Consider the following 18142-nt stretch of genomic DNA (forward strand, 5'->3'; position numbering starts at 1 on the left):
CTCCATTCTTCTGTCACAACACTGTCTTATTTCTACTATATGTCTTGCCGTACTGTAACATTTGTGATTCATAAAACCTCCGTTTGGATGATTCATAACTCAATTCTTCATGTTCCATTCCACAGGCTCAGGCTGCACAGCAAGATTTATACGATGCCGTGGAGGTCTTTAACGTTTCTCCCTGAAGATGAATGTGAGGTTACTGGGCTCCCCCACAATGTTTCAAAAGTTTCCCAGATGACTACATGGCAGAGGTACTGCTGACACTTTGTACTATTTTGACTTTAACCAAGGAAATGGTTTCAGCTGAACTCAACCACATAAATCTCAAACACTGATCAAATCCAACAGTTCACTCAGCAGCGATGTTTGTGTTGTTAAACTGTGTTTCTCTCGCGTTTATTTTAATGGAGGGCGAGCTAAAGTGCTATAACCTTACTTCAGGTCGGGTGATTTCACATGGAGCAGTCATTCATCAGCTAGGTTGTGGTGTAGCCCTCCAAGGCAGCAATGGTATCCATTGGGTTAACCAATCTGGACAGTGCTAATGTAGGCTGGAGATTGTTTCCATATGGGGTCCATTTCAAACAGAGTCACTTTGACGGGGTCTAAAAATCAGCTTCATTTCATAGTTTGACCACTTCAAGCAGGCGATGTGAAACAACTTTCGCACTACCAGTCATAAACAAAACAGTCGACCTTTAACCTTAGCGTATAAATCACGGACAGGTAGCCAAAACATTTCACAATGTTAAGGTTTTAACTACCTAACCCTTTACTTTCAAAGCTGAATAATACATTACTTAAGAAAAATAATGTAAAATTATGACAGCTGTGTTCCATAAATCAATATAAAAATATTGATTTAAGGAACACAAGTAGCAAAATAAGGCAGAGAAATTAAATTATAAAACTTAATCAGATTTTTTTACAGAAACATCCCAGACTGAGCCAAATAAGAATTAAGATACTTTGTATGAAATTAGGCAAAACTGCAGCTAATAGAATAGCAAATAACTCAGTCATAGTCATTTCAACACGTTACATCTAAATCACAGTAAGTGCCATTGGGGTATACCTTTATCTCCAAAACCAAAACCTGACAAAACCATTTGAGTTATTCTGTATTCTTTTGTCCAGATTTGTAATTTATGCACCTCTGTGTAAGACTGCAGTAGTACAAACCTGCATGGCCTCTCAGGCTGAGAGAAAAGAAACCTCTGCAGTACAAATGTGGAGCCATTTCAAGTAAGACTGAATGTTCCCTACACATAACATTAACAGTAAAATGTACCATCTTTTATCTCTTTAAATAAAGTCAAGTACTCTCCCTCTTGTATCTGCATAATATGGCAAAGGCAGGATAAAGAAATGTGTTGCTTTTATATCATTGTAGTCTTTAGTTTGAAGGGGCTTTTTGTACTTGTCAGAATAAGAGACTCATTCTCTGAATAGTAACAATTGCCTTTCATAAAGCTTTTCCCACTTCCTTTTTTCCTTTCCTCAAACACTTTTGTCACTTCCCACTCCTTCAGTCCTGAAATGAGCCTCTATCTGCCCAACTTCTGTCACAGCAGACTGTGACCTCTCTTTCTTTACTTGAAACAGCCAGGCTCTGTGATGTGGAGGCCTACAACTACATGCCTGGCTGCGTGGGATTGACCGTTGCAGCGGGCTGCCACAGCAAAGACGACATTTCACAGCTACAAAGCTCCTGCAGCGTTTCTGGAATCGCTTCACAGGGTGACAGCTGATGGTGTGGGAGCTTCAACTGAAGGATGTGACCAGAGGTCCGACTTCATACGGTGCTAGGTCCCAGGTGTGCATCGTTTCACAGACATAATGCGTTCTATTATTTTCCATTTCTCTTACATGCATCCGTAGGGAATAAGCGCTTGATGTAAGTGCAGCAAAGAGCAGATACTGGAGTAAACACAGGCTGTTAATGGAGAAATGTCAACCATGTACAACCAACAGAGGAAAGAACAGAATATAGTCAACTTTAGAACTACACACTTCAAATAAATTCATTGTTATTTAGCATCTTAGATTCTTAGTGCCCATATTCATAGTGATGGAGTGACAGGCAGTCAGCAGTAGATTACCATAATTGACTGCTGGGGGTTTTTGTGCTTGTTTTTACTACTATTTGAAGGATAATTTGAGAACATAATTTGCTACAACATTTGCTATATTTCTCTCATTGTCAAAAAATCCTTTAAAAAAAATCTCCAAGTGGCAGTAACAGCGATTGCCATTATTAGTCTTTGGAGCTGCTGTGGCTCACTGATGTGTTTTCAATAGTTTTTAGACAAGAATAGAGCTCTAACCACGGTGAAATAAGATAAATGTGGTGTTAGACACATAGCAGATACTTTGCAGAAGGATCAATTCATTGCTTTTGGACCTTTAATGGAATTTGTCGAGGATAAAAGGGCCCAAAATAAAATAAAAAAATAAAAAAAGACAACTGCTGAAGACCTAACCTCTTTGAGAAAGACAATTTGACTAAGTTAATGCAAAAGGACTGAACAAATATTTTACAAGTACAATTTTCAGCAGCAAAGACAGGAGGCGTGTAAAACAAATAAATGACTCAACAGACATCCAATTTCAATGCTTTATGCCAGAGCAGTAAAAATGACAACTGCTAGGCTCCTGTTATATTGAAATTTTACATGCGACTTACAAAGCCATGTTCTCCTGTGCCACTGCGCTGATTGCTAACTGAGAAAATTGTCGTTCAATATTTCCAATCTTTGTTGAGCAGCTGAAAACACTGCGATTTGTGATTACAGTCATTGTTGTAATATTGATTCACGTACAGCAGCAGCAGCAGCGATTTCACTCATATGGAACCGTGGTCTGAAATACAGTTCTCAACAAAGGGCAAACAGTTACTGACAAAGCAATTTTCCACTCAAGGTCTCCATAATGCATTAAGTAAGGTTTAACTCAACCCAATAGATCAAGAGGTGGAAACCAAACTATATATTCACCGGCTGGATGTCTCCCATATGACAAGGCTGTAATTAGGCCTATAAATAAAAAGCCTGAACAACACTGTATGCATAGTCATGTAAGAAACATATATTAGGTAAAACAGAAGCACCTATGAACCAACTGACTTTTGCTGAACTGCTTTGTTTTCTTTAAGAGTCTTTAGAAACAAATGTTACATTAAGTGAACTTACATGTCAAACACATTGCAAACGCCAATTTTAACAGTTTTTCTTTGGCTCTTTACTCCCAACACAACGGATTACAGACAAAATACCTACACTATAGGATATAGACCTGACCTTGTGCTAAAGCTGCTCTTATCCTCTTACTGTATACATCGGTGGTGAATGAAACTTCTATTGTGACAGCGGTGCTGACAACAACAGATAATGAATGTTTGCCAGAACTCCAGTTCAATTCTCCAGCTTCCTGGAAATCTGCTGGAGGAAAATAAGCCATTCTTCCAAACGGCATCCCATCATTTGGTGTTTTGATGATGGTTTTACAAGTGCTCTCTAACTCTCCTGTGTGTGTGTGTGTGTGTAGACCTGCTGATTGTGAGGGCAGCAATATGTGCCTCTTGCATCCTGAGGATGGTAGATTTTCACCTTGGAATAGATCACCTACTTCAGGATTGCAATCCAAGGACAAAGGTGACCACCCAGAAAAACTTTGTATTGATTTGGAGTGATGCCAGAAAACTAAAAGGTTTCAATCTTTACTCGTTTTTCTTCAAGTAGAACGAATATTTGGGATTGGGTATAGTTATCCTTGGAGAGTAGTAGTATTTTTACAAGTTGTCCATATAAAATAGCTTGAGAGAGTTCCCTCGCTGGCTTCTCTCTCTGCCTCCCTGTGGACAACCAGAAATCCAGGAAATATTCATGTTACACTACTGCTGCTTGCACAATTAGCCAAGCATTATTCACTCAACACTTAATAAAAAGCCATCACCGTGCAGTTCAAATAATTTTAAAAGGAGCTCCAAAACATCAATTTGACAGTTTTAAGTCCCCATGTGTTTGAATGGCACGCACTTTCTTTGTTCCACTGTAAACCACCAGTGTGCTGAAGTGAAAAAAAGAACAAACATCAGTCTTACACACACACAGGCGTACATCACACAATTTCTGTGACTGATCTCTAAAATAAGCGCTGTGTGCCAACAGGCCATTTTCGACACACATTGAGACACCAGTGAAATGCAGATCATAGTCTGGACTGGTCGTTAAATCTTCCGGGCTTCATGGGTGCTGAGCGTGGTGGCAGGAATGGGAGGCGGCTGAGAACAATATGGTCAAGTCTTTCATCAGACATCTGTCATCTCATCTTCCATCTCATCTCCCTCTGTTTCACCTTCTGCCACACCTTCTTCTTCCTCTTCCTCCTCGGATGTCACATCCAATTCATCCATCTGGGAAACGCACTTTGGACACGAGCAGACAAACAGGTAGTTCTCCCTGTGAAGAAAGTGTCCCACTGGTCACATTGTTTGCACCTCTGATAACAGCTCTTTTTAATTAGAACCATTCTGCACTTTGCTGTTAAGAAAATCTTGGCTTTTTAAGTGGCTTCTGTGCACAAAAGCAACCGACTGTTCAACACTGTAATTAATACTTCCGGACCACAACAGCATCCTGTAATGAAACGACACCTTCTCGAGACTGAGAATTAACACAGGATGCTCTAACACCATCATGCATCTCAGAAACTTGCAAAGAAAAAAAAAGCTGTTGGATCATGCTAATCAATGAGCAGAGTGAGCACAGGAGTAACCATCAGACCCACTAGCCTATCTGCTTCGAGACATCCTATTATTGCCTGGAAGGCTTTTTATTGATCCTGATGGAATTCATAAGAGTATGACCCCGTTCAAGTGAAGTATCCCAGGGATTACAGATGTTTACCTCAGAATCTTATGTCTGCTATGTCGGCTTCGGTCCCGCTGACAGCAGTCCAAATAACTGATGCAAATCTCCTGAAGATGGAAAAGACACACACACATACACGCTCCTGAACTGGCTGAAGAATCCCAACATCAATATAATATTACTGTACCATAACAGTTACAAACTACTCGTATTGCAATTTTTCCAGATTTTGCACAAAACATTTTCCCAAAATGCCGTCGCTTCATCATGCAGGAGGTCGCTCTGCCCTGCTCTCTCGCTCTCCTGGTACAAAACGCTTCAGTCTTCGCCAGCATTCAAAGGAGATCTTTGCTGTGAAAGTAGCACGGCCGCTGTGACATTACTGTGCCGCGCGGATGCAAGGCTTCTCAATCTTTCTGACAGCTTGACTAACCCGCTCCAATCCTTAAAGTCTCAGCCTTTTAATGCCCCCTGACAAGGGGGCACACAAATGTTCTGTGCAGTCTATTTCAGGCCAGAATTTATCACTCAAAACCCAGACGTGTCAGCTCACCTCTCCCTGGTTGATGTCACAGAGGGCACTGAGGTGAAGGAGGAAATTGTTGTCGGGGAACGACACCTCTGCGTTGGGTATGCAGCTGTGGTTACCTGCAGAGGTCAAAGAAGCATATGGTTGTGTGTGTGTGTGTCAGGGGAGGTTATCATACGGCCTTTTAGCCCAGACCAACAGCATCTTTAATCTGAAGTAACAGTTTTCATAAGAGAGACATCATCAGCACTTACATGAGCTTTGAAGCAGAAAGAGTCCAGACCCCTCGCAGTTTAGAAAGTCTCCGGTTTCTGCACAGAACAGACAAATTATGCATATTTCTGACCTTTGCTTGGATACGCACGGGTTTATGTAACAACCACAGCATTGGTCAACACACATATACAAACTAACTCAGACAATTCAGCCGTCGCAAATCTGCTCAGTTGAGACAAAAAGAATTTATTGTAGAAAATACTGCAATACTGAGATAAAACTGACCTTTTTCAATGTCCTTGTACAGCTGGTCAATAAAAGAGTCCAAATGCTCCCTCTGCTGGGCAGGAAGCTCAAGTGCATCGCAGGCATGAACCCACTGGCTCAGAGAGCTACGTTTGGATAACAGAACATAAAGACAGTGGAGTGTTAGAACCATATTGAGCCCCAGTGTTAAGCTGGTTAAAGGTTGCAGTGATATTTACCTGGTGCCAATGCCTTGTCCGTTGGTCCCCACCAAAGCAAACAGAGAACGGAAACCCTCAGGGACAAACCACTGCAATACAGTCACACCGTTAATCATCCACGCAGGGAGCTGGCAAATTAGTAACTCTTTTGGTAATTAATACATTTTTTTCCTCTTTGATTATACAAATCAAAGAAACTGTAAGAAAATAGAGCAGTCAGATTTTCACTTCAAGCCCAAGGTAACTAATACAAACAATTATAATGAGGAGAAGAAGAAACCCCTCACATTTGACAAGCTGCGATCAAAGAACAGAATTCCCAGAAAAAGTCTGAGCGTCCGTTGGAATAAACCAGATTTTGATTACTCAGAAATTATGACGTAATCATAATTTAAGTCTTTTTCTTTCAACTAAGCAAACTGACTCATATCATACAAGTAGGGTGAAGGACATGGTTTTATTTACTTGTTTTTGATAAAGTTCAACCATCAACTTGCTAAACCAAGTAGTACGTTCTTTTCTTCCAGCCTAACTCTGTTGCTATGGCATTGTTTACCTGTACAGGGAAGGGTTTGCTCAATAGTGAACATGGAGCTTCACAGTTCTTACAAAGGCCGCAAACAAAGACGGTATAAAGACATGAAGGTAGCTTCAAGGTGCAAAAGTTAAGCCAAACCCAGGAAGCGCCTTGAACCTGCATTCTATCTCAAAGCTAACAGATGGCGACAGCTGTGGTTGCAAAAAAAGGACTTCTGATCCTGTAGAAGTGAAAAACAGCATTCTGTTTCTACCTCTGCAAACACGTTGGGCTTTATCATTTCAGGTCATATTCAATAAAAGAGTTGATTCTATTCTGTAAATCATCAGGAGGATTATCCATGCTATGGTCATTGAAGATTTGTGACAAATAAGCTGGTTGAAAGGAACAAATCTGCTCTGGCTAAAGCCAAGAAGGAAAGCTGCAAAAAGGTCAATCGTGAGGAAACGTATCAAAACTATTTTATGCATTTCATTATGAAGTCTAAACAGAAAACGAGCCGTTTCATGCTGAAACTGTTGTCATGTTCTTTTGAGACATTTTGAACCCAAAAACACAGGCAGGTATTTATAGTTCATTACTTTCTCTTTTTGTCGTTTCCACAAATTAATGTACTATTATTATTTAATGTTGGACCACTGTTGTGTCTCAGTGTTGCAGGAAAACTTGTAAGCGAATGGGATTGTCTCGCCAAGTATGAAGGCGGGCAGTACTGCACACTGGCATCGTATTATGGTGAAAGTGTTTGTGCCACATCAGACTACAAGGATATAAATAGTATTTTCTTGTCCTATAGCTTAAATAAAATATCCATATATCTTAAGCAGCTGAAGTATTGTCCAGCATCATCATCTGGACCAATACTGGGCTCTGGGAGCATGTGAGGGCATTTTTCTCAATTTTCCTGTGATTGCCAAGTGAGATAATAATGATTACAGTCACTGGGCACTAGGTTTTCATGTGTTCAAAAAAATAATTAAATAAATAAATAAATAACCTGTAAAAATGATTTAATAGGTCGAACAATATTAAGGAGGCAAAGGCGGCCAAATAAATCAGAGCTGTCAGCTCTAATTCCACCAGTGAGCAGCTTTAATTAGCTGTCTCGAGCAACAACCGCTTTCTGTGATATTTTTGGCAGCATTCTCTAAAAAAATGAATGAACGCTGGATTGAAAACAAGAGGAAACAACGTGTGCTGTGGCTTCACAGAACATACTTACCCGGCCGAGACGGTCGTCATAAAGTGCTTCTGTAAAAAGGCTGTGCAGCAAGGCCAACTGCCCCTACAAAAATACGTTGAAATAACTTCATGTAATATTTTACATAACAGAAAATACACATCACTTGTATGTTTGACGCCTGGCGTGTGTTGCTTACTCGAGCTGTGAAGAGCTAAGATCACCATAACAGCATGACACTGTGTTTGAATTTGAACTTTTGACTTTTTGTACCTCAATGAATTCACACGTCAGGCAGAAATAAGAAGAAGGTAACTCACTCTGAACTGTTCTCCTAGGAGCTTATGGGCGATCTCCTCTTCCTCGTTGGCTGTCCGGCTGCAGAAGTGAGTAAACAGCTTCTGCAAGTGTGCTTTATCTTTGGCCTGGAAAACATAAATAATGTTTTGTGACTTACTGAATATCTCCCACACACCTACTTGTGTTTTGCATGGTTTGTTTTTGGGGGTGTTTTTTGAAAGGGTTAAACGATAGTACTCATTCAAACCTGCACGAGTAATCTTAACATCCTATAACAGAAGTCAACACTTTTTAGAGTTTTCAGAAACTAATAACCAGGACTTTTAAAATGAATACATACATCACACTGTGATTTGTTTTCTGTCAGTCTGGTGAAAAGAGGAAAGTCTGCAAACATTAGTCTAGTGACCCTGTGACCTTTCAAAAGTTAACATGTAGCTTTTCTTGTTTACAGCACCTGAATCGCAGCAAAGTTCATTTCAAGCCAGCAATAATTTCATATAGTTTCATTTAAAAGTGAAACATTAGCAACACAGAGTTTTTTTTAAAAAAAAGGAAAATCTAATCAGGTGCAGCATATCATGTTCCTTTACAGAGAAGCGTTTGTATTACATCTCTAATACTGAGCATAAGTACAAACACTTGAATATTTTCAAAGCTGTAAATCAAAAGTCTCACCTGTTTTACCATAGCTACCATTTTGGCCATAAGCATGATGCTGGAGGTCTCAGGGGGATAATGCATACTCCTGAAAGAAAGCAGCAGTAGGTTATTGGGGTGAATTAGAAAGTCAGCGCTCCCAGAAGATGAACGTTTTTAAAATGCTTCCTCACCTCCATGCATCTTTGAGCTTGTTGATGGGGTGATCAGGATCTTCTTCAGAAGGACCCAGACACAGAGCCTGATGGTACTGATCTGCCGCTGCCTGTCGACACTCGCTGCTGCAGTACATCACCTACAGAGGGAGCAGAGGCCGGGGGATTGACCCCAAACAAAAACATTCGAAATGTTAAACTAATGAGGAAACTGGGTTTATGGTTTATAATTTCTTGAATCTGCGGGGCTGAGTAAAGCACTATGGCTTCGTGTTTTTAAATCACTGCTTTTACCAAGTTCGCAGTGACTCCGGGGATAAATTCATCACCGAACTCTTTAATCCCCATTTATGAGTTTAAGTTTCCTTTGGAGAAATCAGGAAAGTTATGACTTTCTGGAGAATGAAATTTACTGGAGCCAGTTTTGAAGTTAATAAAGGACATAAAGCATTTCTGGAACATCATCATCATCCATTCTGAAAAGCAGATCTGATAAATCTGCATCCAGCACTCGGTTATACTGAGAAAGCAGTGAGCATTAAAAGTGAAGGTGTAGCGCTTCAAAAGCCCCAAAGCAGAACGGCATGAAATTATGTTTAGTTCACTTTAATATAGTCTAAGCGTTGCCTGCCTGTTTGCTTGTTGCAGGTACTGTACAGGCTCATTTGCCACTTTATTAGGTACGCCTTGCTAGTACTGGGATAGACTCCCTTTTGCCTCAAAACTGCCTGAACTCTTTGTGGTAAAGATTAAAAAGGTGCACTGTGGTCATACAGGGGGTTGGACATGGTCAGCAACAACACTCAGGGGCTCAAGGAATGCCATAACATACCACCAACACCATTACACCCTCACCAGCAGCCTAAATTGTTAAATGTAATACGGATGCATCCGTGCTTTCATGTCATTTATACCAAATTGTGACGCTACAATCTGTATGCCTCAACAGAAACCGAGACTCAGACTAATCTTCTGTTGTTCAAACTGTAACTTTAGTTTCCCGAGTGGTACCCGGTGTGGTCTTCTGCTGCCGAAGCCCATTTGCTTCCAGTCTCTGTAAAGCCTAGAGAAGGTTGTCTGGGCAAATTCCAGTAGATCAGCACTTTCTGAAATAGACCAACCCACCTGCCACCAAAAACCTTTCCACATTCAAAGTCATATAAAAGTGACGTTACTACAATCTGTCTTCTGTCCTCCAAGGTGACCACCCCCATACAGATTAATGACATGATCAGGATTAAGTGCTCGGGACTCCTCAGCTCTATCGCTTAAGAGATTCAAATCTGTGCTCCAACTACACCATTCAAAAACCCTCCATTTTTGTATTTTTGACTCATCCTTTGGTGAATTTTTAGTTTTTGTGGTCAAATTCTCGCATCCAAATAATAACCAAGCCCTTTCTCGAACAGGCATTGATCCTCTACTGCAAAAGAGGATTAAATGTATGCTCTTCTAGTAATGGGGGGGGGGGCATGTATTTACATTTTCATGTGACCTTAGCTTGGCTTATTGACTGGGTGTTAGTAGTGGCCTCTAAAGATTGATTAGCAAGCAACCACCATTGATGTAGCTGAAGCTCTTCCTTAACCACTGCCAGGTTAAAATCAATGTTTTGTATCTTATATTGACCTCACCAGTTGCTGTGAGGGTTTTACTTTCACAAAAAATTGCAAGTTATACTTTTTGGTAGTGGACTGTACTAAAATAGATTTACCTGGCACTGAGGGCATGCTTGATGCTGTTCTGGGCGTACACGGCACAGCTCAGGATGAGGAAGGCTGAGTCCAGGGATGCCGCTAAGTCTTCTCGCATTCCCCTCTGCAGTCTCCAAAGCACGTAAGCAGTATTCACAGGCTGTTGGGGGCATGATGGTAGAGCCGGTGAACAGAGATGACATCACAGCAGGGCAGCATTGAGATGATAAGTTTCATTGTAGATCCACATGCAGTATACATGCAGATTATTTTGTCCAGTTAGTCCAAAACCTCAATAATCAATGAAAAGATGCAATTATAAGTCTTATAAGTGCTTCTCTATATGTGCATCAAACATCTCACCTTTATATTTATACAAAGTGTTCCACAGGAATTGGGCAGAGACGAGAGGCCGCTCAATGAAAATGGTTTCTCCCTTCTTTATGCTCCTTTTGGCAAAGAGACCCTTGCCCTGTAACATGAATAACTAACTGTTACTGCAGCCTTCAGTCACTACAGAAAAGTTATAGACTATGAACATTTTACAAGAAATTAAAATGTAAATCACAGTGGGACCTAAAATGATTCATTTCTTAATCACTATGTTTAAGAAAACTCATAACTTGCTGCAGCCCAAACATGTTTTTCCCCAGAAATTGTAAGTTGTTGTTTTCATTTTTTCATCCACCAATCACACATCAACCAATCAACATGAGTAAAAACTGTAAGGAGGAGGAATAACATACTGCTGCATTCAGTCCAGACAGACCACTTAAAAAACAAGCACCACCATTTAGAGTCCACTCAGTTTATTAATGCGACTATATTAACAATCCACTGGTATTTGCATTTATAACAGCTGATTAATGAAGAGTAACAAAGTAAAGAAGAGATGGCAGAAGTGCCCTTTCTAGCTTGTCCTACAGAAATTCATTCAATTTTGTGTGTCTGAGAGATATCTCTAGATAGATAGATAGATTGATAGATATCTGGCTGTTACAGTAGGTGAGCTGGACAGGGCGTAGAAGGTCATCAAATGAAAAGCGGACCAGAAACTGCTTCTTTGTGCAAGGAGGGACAGGAGGAGCGATGGAAGAGGCCTACAAAATGACCCCCAAGGGCTATTCTGTGCATGTTACTGACTAAAGTGCCATAAAAAGACTCCATGAGAGCCCAACATGGTTTAGCGGGACCTGTGCTCACAGGCTGTCATCCTCCAGAGAACACCAGAGAAGGCAGGTCCACCAGGGGCTCCATTCTCATTCACAGATGATGTGACCTGAAAGCTGTGGAAAACGTCATGATGCCTGCAACATCACGTGTCAAGAGAACTGATTACATTTGTCTATTTAAGAATTTCCTTAAAAGAAGAAGAAGAGGAGAAAAAAAAACACACACACACGCACAGAAAGACCAAGTTAAAGACGTGAACTTGTTAGCACTCTATCACAGTTATTATTATTAGTGGACATGAATAGTAGGGGTAATTTTCAGCTAGTAGTTCTTATACTGTGATATTAGCGAGCTAAGCTTTGGTCTCTGGAAGCTGCTGTCCTAAATTTTCCTGAAGGCAACATAGAAATCAAACCCTTCATGGAGGATTTAGACAATCATTCAATCTCCACTGTGTGTCATACATCAGCCAGTCGTGCCTGGCTGTGATCCGCACTGACAGCCGACATGCGACTACAGCACCGCCGCTTTAAATCTGTGTTCAGCCGCAGATTTCTTCTAAATCCATTTAATATGAAAATCACGGACAACTCTGACCTTGACATTGTCGATAAATCTGACTTCCACACAGCTGGACACTTTGCCGGGGTCCACGCAGAAGGAAAACATGTCATCCACGGGAGCAGCCATGTTTCAGACGACCTTTCAACTCTGACGTTGACGTTTTATCTGTGAGACAGGCGGCAGCGACCTCTGGTGGTGAACAGAAAGTTGCATAAATGTTGAGAAGGGTCTGCGATTGGGTAGCTGTTGTAAGACATTCCGCGCATGCTCAGATCATGCGCTTTGAAATTAACGGGAGTTTTTGTTCGTTTGTTTATTAAATAATCTGAAAACAGTCGAAATTAAGCAGATACAATACGCAGTCTTGACACAGACGGACGTTTTTAACGGTGTTTGGGACTGATGATATCTGGCCATGAAGTTAGCTTAGATGCGCAGACTGATTCGGACAAAAACCTTTTTGTCTTCTTGATTTATGGAGGGGACTTTGGATGCCACTAAAAGCAAAAAAAATTAAAGTGTCGACTTTTTAGAAGCGAAAAAAAGCGAGTGTGTCCAATTAGTGATCAGGAGGGGGAGGGGAGAAGTGTCCCCGGGACAAGTCCACAGTAAATATAATAAAAGCATGCAATACTGCAAAGATAAAACACTCAACATGGGAACACAGCAAAACATGCAACTTCAAATAAATAAAAAAAAATTTTTTTTAAATCCACCCTTCCCCCGGATGACATAAGGACAAATTAGTCAAGTGAATAGAATAGAATAGAATAGAATAGAATAGAATAATCCTTTAATTTTCCCACAAGGGGAAATTTGGTTGTATCAGCAGCAAAACAAAAAAAACACACATATACAAACAGAGCAGGACACAGAACAGAAACACAATTTTTACATATTTACATCATGGACAACAGTTACGAAAGCAGAGCACTGTACAGTTATTAAAATTAAATTACAGATACGTGGCAAACCCAGGTTGTAGTGTGCAAACAGAGCAGGATACTGAAAGATGTTTAAATAGTTGAGAATATTTAGAATAATTAGAAAAGTGCAGATTGTGTGATTGTATCTGTGCATTAAAAAGTAGATATGTAACTTTCAATAAGTTAGTGTGTATATAAACTGAAAAAAGTAATGTGCAAGTTATAATAATAATAATAATAATAATAATAATAATAATAATAATAATAATAATACATTTTATTTAAATAGCGCCTTTCAAAGCACCCAAGGACACTGTACAACAGATAAAAACTGGAAATATACACAATGATAAAAATAGAAGATAAAAGTTAAAACATACAGAAATTTAAGAATAGGCAATTTTAAACAGATGAGTTTTGAGGGTGGACTTAAAAAGAGAGAATGAACTAATATTTCTGAGGTCCGGGGGTAGGGAATTCCAAAGTCGAGGGGCAGAGCAGCTAAAGGCCCTCCCTCCCATTGTGATCAGACGAGCAGAGGGAACAGAGAGAGAAAGAGAAGATGAAGATCTGAGGCAGCGGGATGGGAGCTTCATCTGTAATAAGTCAGAGAGGTACGGTGGAGAGAGAGAGTGAATAGCCTTGAATGTATACAGAATTATTTTAAAATGGATGCGAAATTTGACCGGGAGCCAGTGAAGTTGCTTCAGGATTGGGGAGATGTGGTGGGTAGAAGAAGTCCTAGTAATAATACGGGCAGCAGAGTTCTGGACACGTTGGAGCTTGTTGATAGATTTTTGTGTGAGGCCAAATAATAATGAGTTGCAGTAGTCAATTCTAGAGATAACAAGATTATGGATGAGAATGGCAGTGGCGTGAGGTGTGAGGAAGGGGCGGAGGCGATTAATGTTACGGAGTTGGAAATATGCTGCACGTGTAATATTATTGATATGCGAGTTAAAGGATAATGTGCTATCGAGAATGACACCCAAGCTTTTCACAGAGGGAGAGATAGGGACCAGCGAGTTATTGATGGTGAGAGAGAAATTGTTAATTCTGGATAGCAGTCGTTTAGTGCCAACCAGAAGAAGTTCCGATTTATTGCTGTTGAGTTTAAGAAAGTTGGAGGAGAACCAAGAATTAAGTTCAGCTAGACAGAGGATGAGGGAGGGTGGAGGAAGAGTAGAGTCAGGTTTGGTAGAGAGATAGAGCTGGGTGTCATCGGCGTAGCAGTGGAACTGAATATTATATTTACGAAAAATATGTCCGAGTGGAAGAAGGTAGATGATGAAAAGAAGGGGCCCGAGGACAGATCCCTGGGGCACCCCAGTGGATAAAGGAGAAAGCTGAGAAGTGAAGGATTTTAATTGAATGAACTGAGTGCGGTCAGATAGGTATGATTTAAACCAGGCTAGTGGAGTGTGAGAGAGACCAATAGAAGCTAATCTGCTAAGGAGAATGGGATGAGAGATGGTGTCAAAAGCTGCACTCAGATCAAGAAGGATAAGGATGGAGAGGAGACCAGAATCAGCTGCTATAAGAAGGTCGTTTGTTATTTTTATAAGAGCAGTTTCAGTGCTATGTAGAGGACGAAAGCCAGACTGGAACTGTTCGTAAAGGTTATTATCAGTTAGGTGAAGATGGACTTGTGAAGCAACTATTTTTTCAAGGATTTTTGAGAGAAATGGTAGATTGGAGATTGGGCTGGGAGACTCTGTCCATCAGAGATGTTATTTTGGCCAGAGTCCTTCTGTCTCCCACCACCTGCACTGGGTCCAGGGTGCATCCCAGAACAGAGCTGGCCTTCCTGATGAGTTTATCCAGCCTCTTCCTCTCAGCTGAAGATAAACTGCTGCTCCAACACACCACACTGTAAAAAATGACAGATGTCACCACAGAGTCATAGAAGGTCTTTAAAAGCGCTCCCTGGACTCCAAATGACCTCAGCCGCCTCAGCAGGTAGCGTCTGCTCTGACCCTTCCTGTAAAGAGCATCAGTGTTGTGGCTCCAGTCCAGTTTATTATTCAGGTGAACACCCAGGTACCTATAGGAGTCCACTATCTCAATGTCCACTCCCTGGATGTTCACCGGTGTCAGTGTGGTGGGTCCACAAAGTCCAGAGTCCACTGTCTGCACTCTGAGTCGTCCTCACCTGTGATGAGGCGACTATGGCAGAGTCGTCAGAGAACTTCTGTAGGTGGCAGCGTGGGCAGTTGATGGAGACGTCTGCGGTGTAGAGGGTGAAGAGGAACGGTGCCAGCACAGTGTGGGGCCCCCGTACTGCAGACCAGCCTGTCAGAGACACAGCCCTGTGTCCTCACATACTGTGGGCGGCCTGTGAGGTAGTCCAGTATCCACTGGGACATGTGTTTGTCCACTCCTGATAGCTCCAGCTTGTCCCTCAGAAGTCGTAGCTGGATGGTGTTGAAAGCACTGGAGAAATCAAAGAACGTGATCCTCACAGAGCTTCCAGGCTTCTCCAGGTGAGTCAGAGCTCGGTGCAGGAGGTAGATGATGGCGTCCTCCACCCCGATGCCAGGCTGGTAGGCAAACTGTAGCGGATCCAATGAAGACCTCACCAGGGGGCGCAGATGGTTTAGAACCAACCTCTCGAGGGTCTTCATCAGATGTGATGTCAGGGCTACTGGACTGTAGCTGCTTGCGTCCTTAGGATGGGAGGTCTTTGGTACTGGTACCACGCAGGAGGTCTTCCACAGCTGTAGTACTTTCCCCAGTGACAGGCTTGTTCCTCACTTACCACGTTTTGGACTGAGAAGACAGATGGTTTGAAAGAGGAGTGAAAGAAACCATCTATGTCCACTGCAAAAGGCCATGTTGAACAGAGGGGATGGCTTGCAGCACCGTCTGCCACCTACAATGCAGTCTTAGGATCCCTTCCCAGGAACCTTAACACCCACTCGCCTCTTGCTTCAGGTGACCCCAATAGATTACATGATAGAGTGAGGCAAGATCTCATAGTGGGTTAACCTGAACGACCCTCGTTGACGCGGGAAAGCGCCCGTCGTTGGGTAATTCTGGTCGGTTGGCCCTCCTGGGAAGGTCCACCACTATGCCAACTTTTCTTTATGTATAGATAATGACTCTCACCGTGGTTTGCTGGAGTCCCAAAGCTTTAGAAATGGCTGTGTAACCCTTTCCAGACGGACAGATGCAAATTAATGTGTTTCTCATCCGTTCTTGAGTTTCTTTAGATTGTGGCATTTTAGCCTACTTCACTTAGTCAGACAGGTTCTATTTAAGTGATTTCTTGCTTCAACAGGCAGTAATCAGGCTGGGGCACAGCTAGTGAAACTGAACTCAGGTTTCCAAAAAGTTATGGTTAATCAGAGTTCATTCATATTATAACAGCCAATTACTTTTTCACCAGGGAAACCAACATAATACAGAAGCCTTACTGTAAAGGGTGGAAAAGCATCCTGTAGCAACATGAAGTAAAGAGTGCAGACACTTTACATACAGTAAGAGTATTTATTACAGGCTATATAGTAAAATAATATCAGGTTTACATTGTTTGACTGGCAAACATTTGCAATAGTATCAGTGGAAGTTTTACACAAAGAATTAAAAACAGTCAGTTGTGTAGTATATGTTATGGTTCTATTTCAAATTGTGTACAAAAGAAGCAATTCTTTAATAATAAAACAGTAACTTGACAACAGTCAGTAATGGAGCAAAATGACCTTCATACAAGAAAATGTAATGCCATGTTTTAGCAGTTCTTTCACATTGTGTGGGTTAAAATCACTGGCATGTATCAACTGCCAGTTTAAAACTTGTATAAACAATAAGACATCGAGAGTGCAGCTACTTAACAGGAGCTTCACGTTTTTACATTGTTTCATAGTGAAAGTTTCCCTCGTCCGAGTGAGTCTCACTGAACAACTTAGTTTGCATGCAGCTGACTCCTTTCCATCTCCATAATCAGATTATTATCAGCTGCAGTTCAGAAGATGTTTTCATCTCACTCACTACATGTCACAGCCACAATACAGTAGATTTATGTCTTTAATGAACCTGATGAAAAATACTTACTACTTGTAGTTTTATATTTTATATATATATAATTTTATATTTGCCTCTACCTCCACAGAGTCATCAGATGGATAGGAGCCAGTACAAGGAAAAATAAATACATTTTTATATTAAGAGGCTCATAATGATCCTAATATATTGGTATCGGGTTTTGTCTTATCCAATATAAAAGACTTATTCTGCATGGCCATATTCCTTACTGTCAGTAAACAATAAAAATGTTTTAAATATATGTGGCTCAGCATGGGCACTGTGAGAACTGTGTTTCCCATATGAGGGCTGTAATTAGGAGGTTGCTGCAGCAAATCTCTTAAAAATCTAACTAAAATCTGATCACAGCGCAAGCAACTCAGGACTGTGAATAAACATCACTTAATTTAAATTAAGGTTCCTTTTTTAGAAATAAATCTAATTCCTCCTTTCAGGCAGGGAAAACCTTTCATCTGCAACATTTCTTTAACTTTTTTAACTTTATTGGATTATGGTGCTGCTCTTTATGCATGCATGCACCACTAAAGAAGTTAGGTACCTGTGTGCTCTTCTTTATTAATGGCTGTGGAAATTGTGCACACTGGTCTTTGTACTGCTATTAAGTGGCTACAGCTTAATAGCAGTGCACAGAACAGTCTCTGGACATACACGTCGCTGTTTGTCCAACGATTTTTGGATTCATAAGCTTATACACGTTCATCTCTCCTTGGGCTGATTTCCTCTCATATAATCAATACTGCATTTGCTTTCAATATATTTTACAAATGTTTGTCCCAAGATTCAAAACAGAGTGAAGGAATATTTTTACTGTTTTGGTTCATT

The 18142-nt window shown here is 40.9% G+C and overlaps 1 protein-coding gene across 1 annotated transcript; it reads right to left on the minus strand.

The window, feature by feature from the left end:
• Positions 1–2659: 2659 nt before the first annotated feature.
• Positions 2660–12476, minus strand: smyd5 (SMYD family member 5). The gene is made up of 13 exons (XM_085373500.1): positions 12384–12476; positions 10977–11085; positions 10634–10773; positions 8938–9059; positions 8783–8852; positions 8125–8229; positions 7847–7909; positions 6105–6175; positions 5905–6011; positions 5658–5714; positions 5428–5522; positions 4911–4981; positions 2660–4463 (listed from the first exon to the last, which is right to left on the minus strand). Exons 1-13 carry the CDS (start codon positions 12474–12476, stop codon positions 4313–4315), a joined length of 1254 nt encoding a protein of 417 aa, XP_085229626.1. The 3' UTR covers positions 2660–4312.
• Positions 12477–18142: the final 5666 nt, after the last annotated feature.

The sequence above is a fragment of the Diplotaxodon limnothrissa genome, linkage group LG2, assembly GCF_057381915.1.
Source record: "Diplotaxodon limnothrissa isolate DT_005_m linkage group LG2, D_limnothrissa_male_GT1.1, whole genome shotgun sequence".
In the NCBI taxonomy this organism is placed as follows: domain Eukaryota; kingdom Metazoa; phylum Chordata; class Actinopteri; order Cichliformes; family Cichlidae; genus Diplotaxodon; species Diplotaxodon limnothrissa.

Coding starts and splice junctions, on each gene's coding strand:
- smyd5 (XM_085373500.1), bottom strand. CDS start 12,476: ATGGCTGCTCCCGTGGATGACATGTTTTCCTTCTGCGTGGACCCCGGC. Junction 5,715..5,904: donor GTACAAGGACATTGAAAAAG/GTCAGTTTTATC, acceptor TGTTCTGTGCAG/AAACCGGAGACTTTCTAAAC. Junction 4,982..5,427: donor GTGACATCAACCAGGGAGAG/GTGAGCTGACAC, acceptor TTCCATCTTCAG/GAGATTTGCATCAGTTATTT.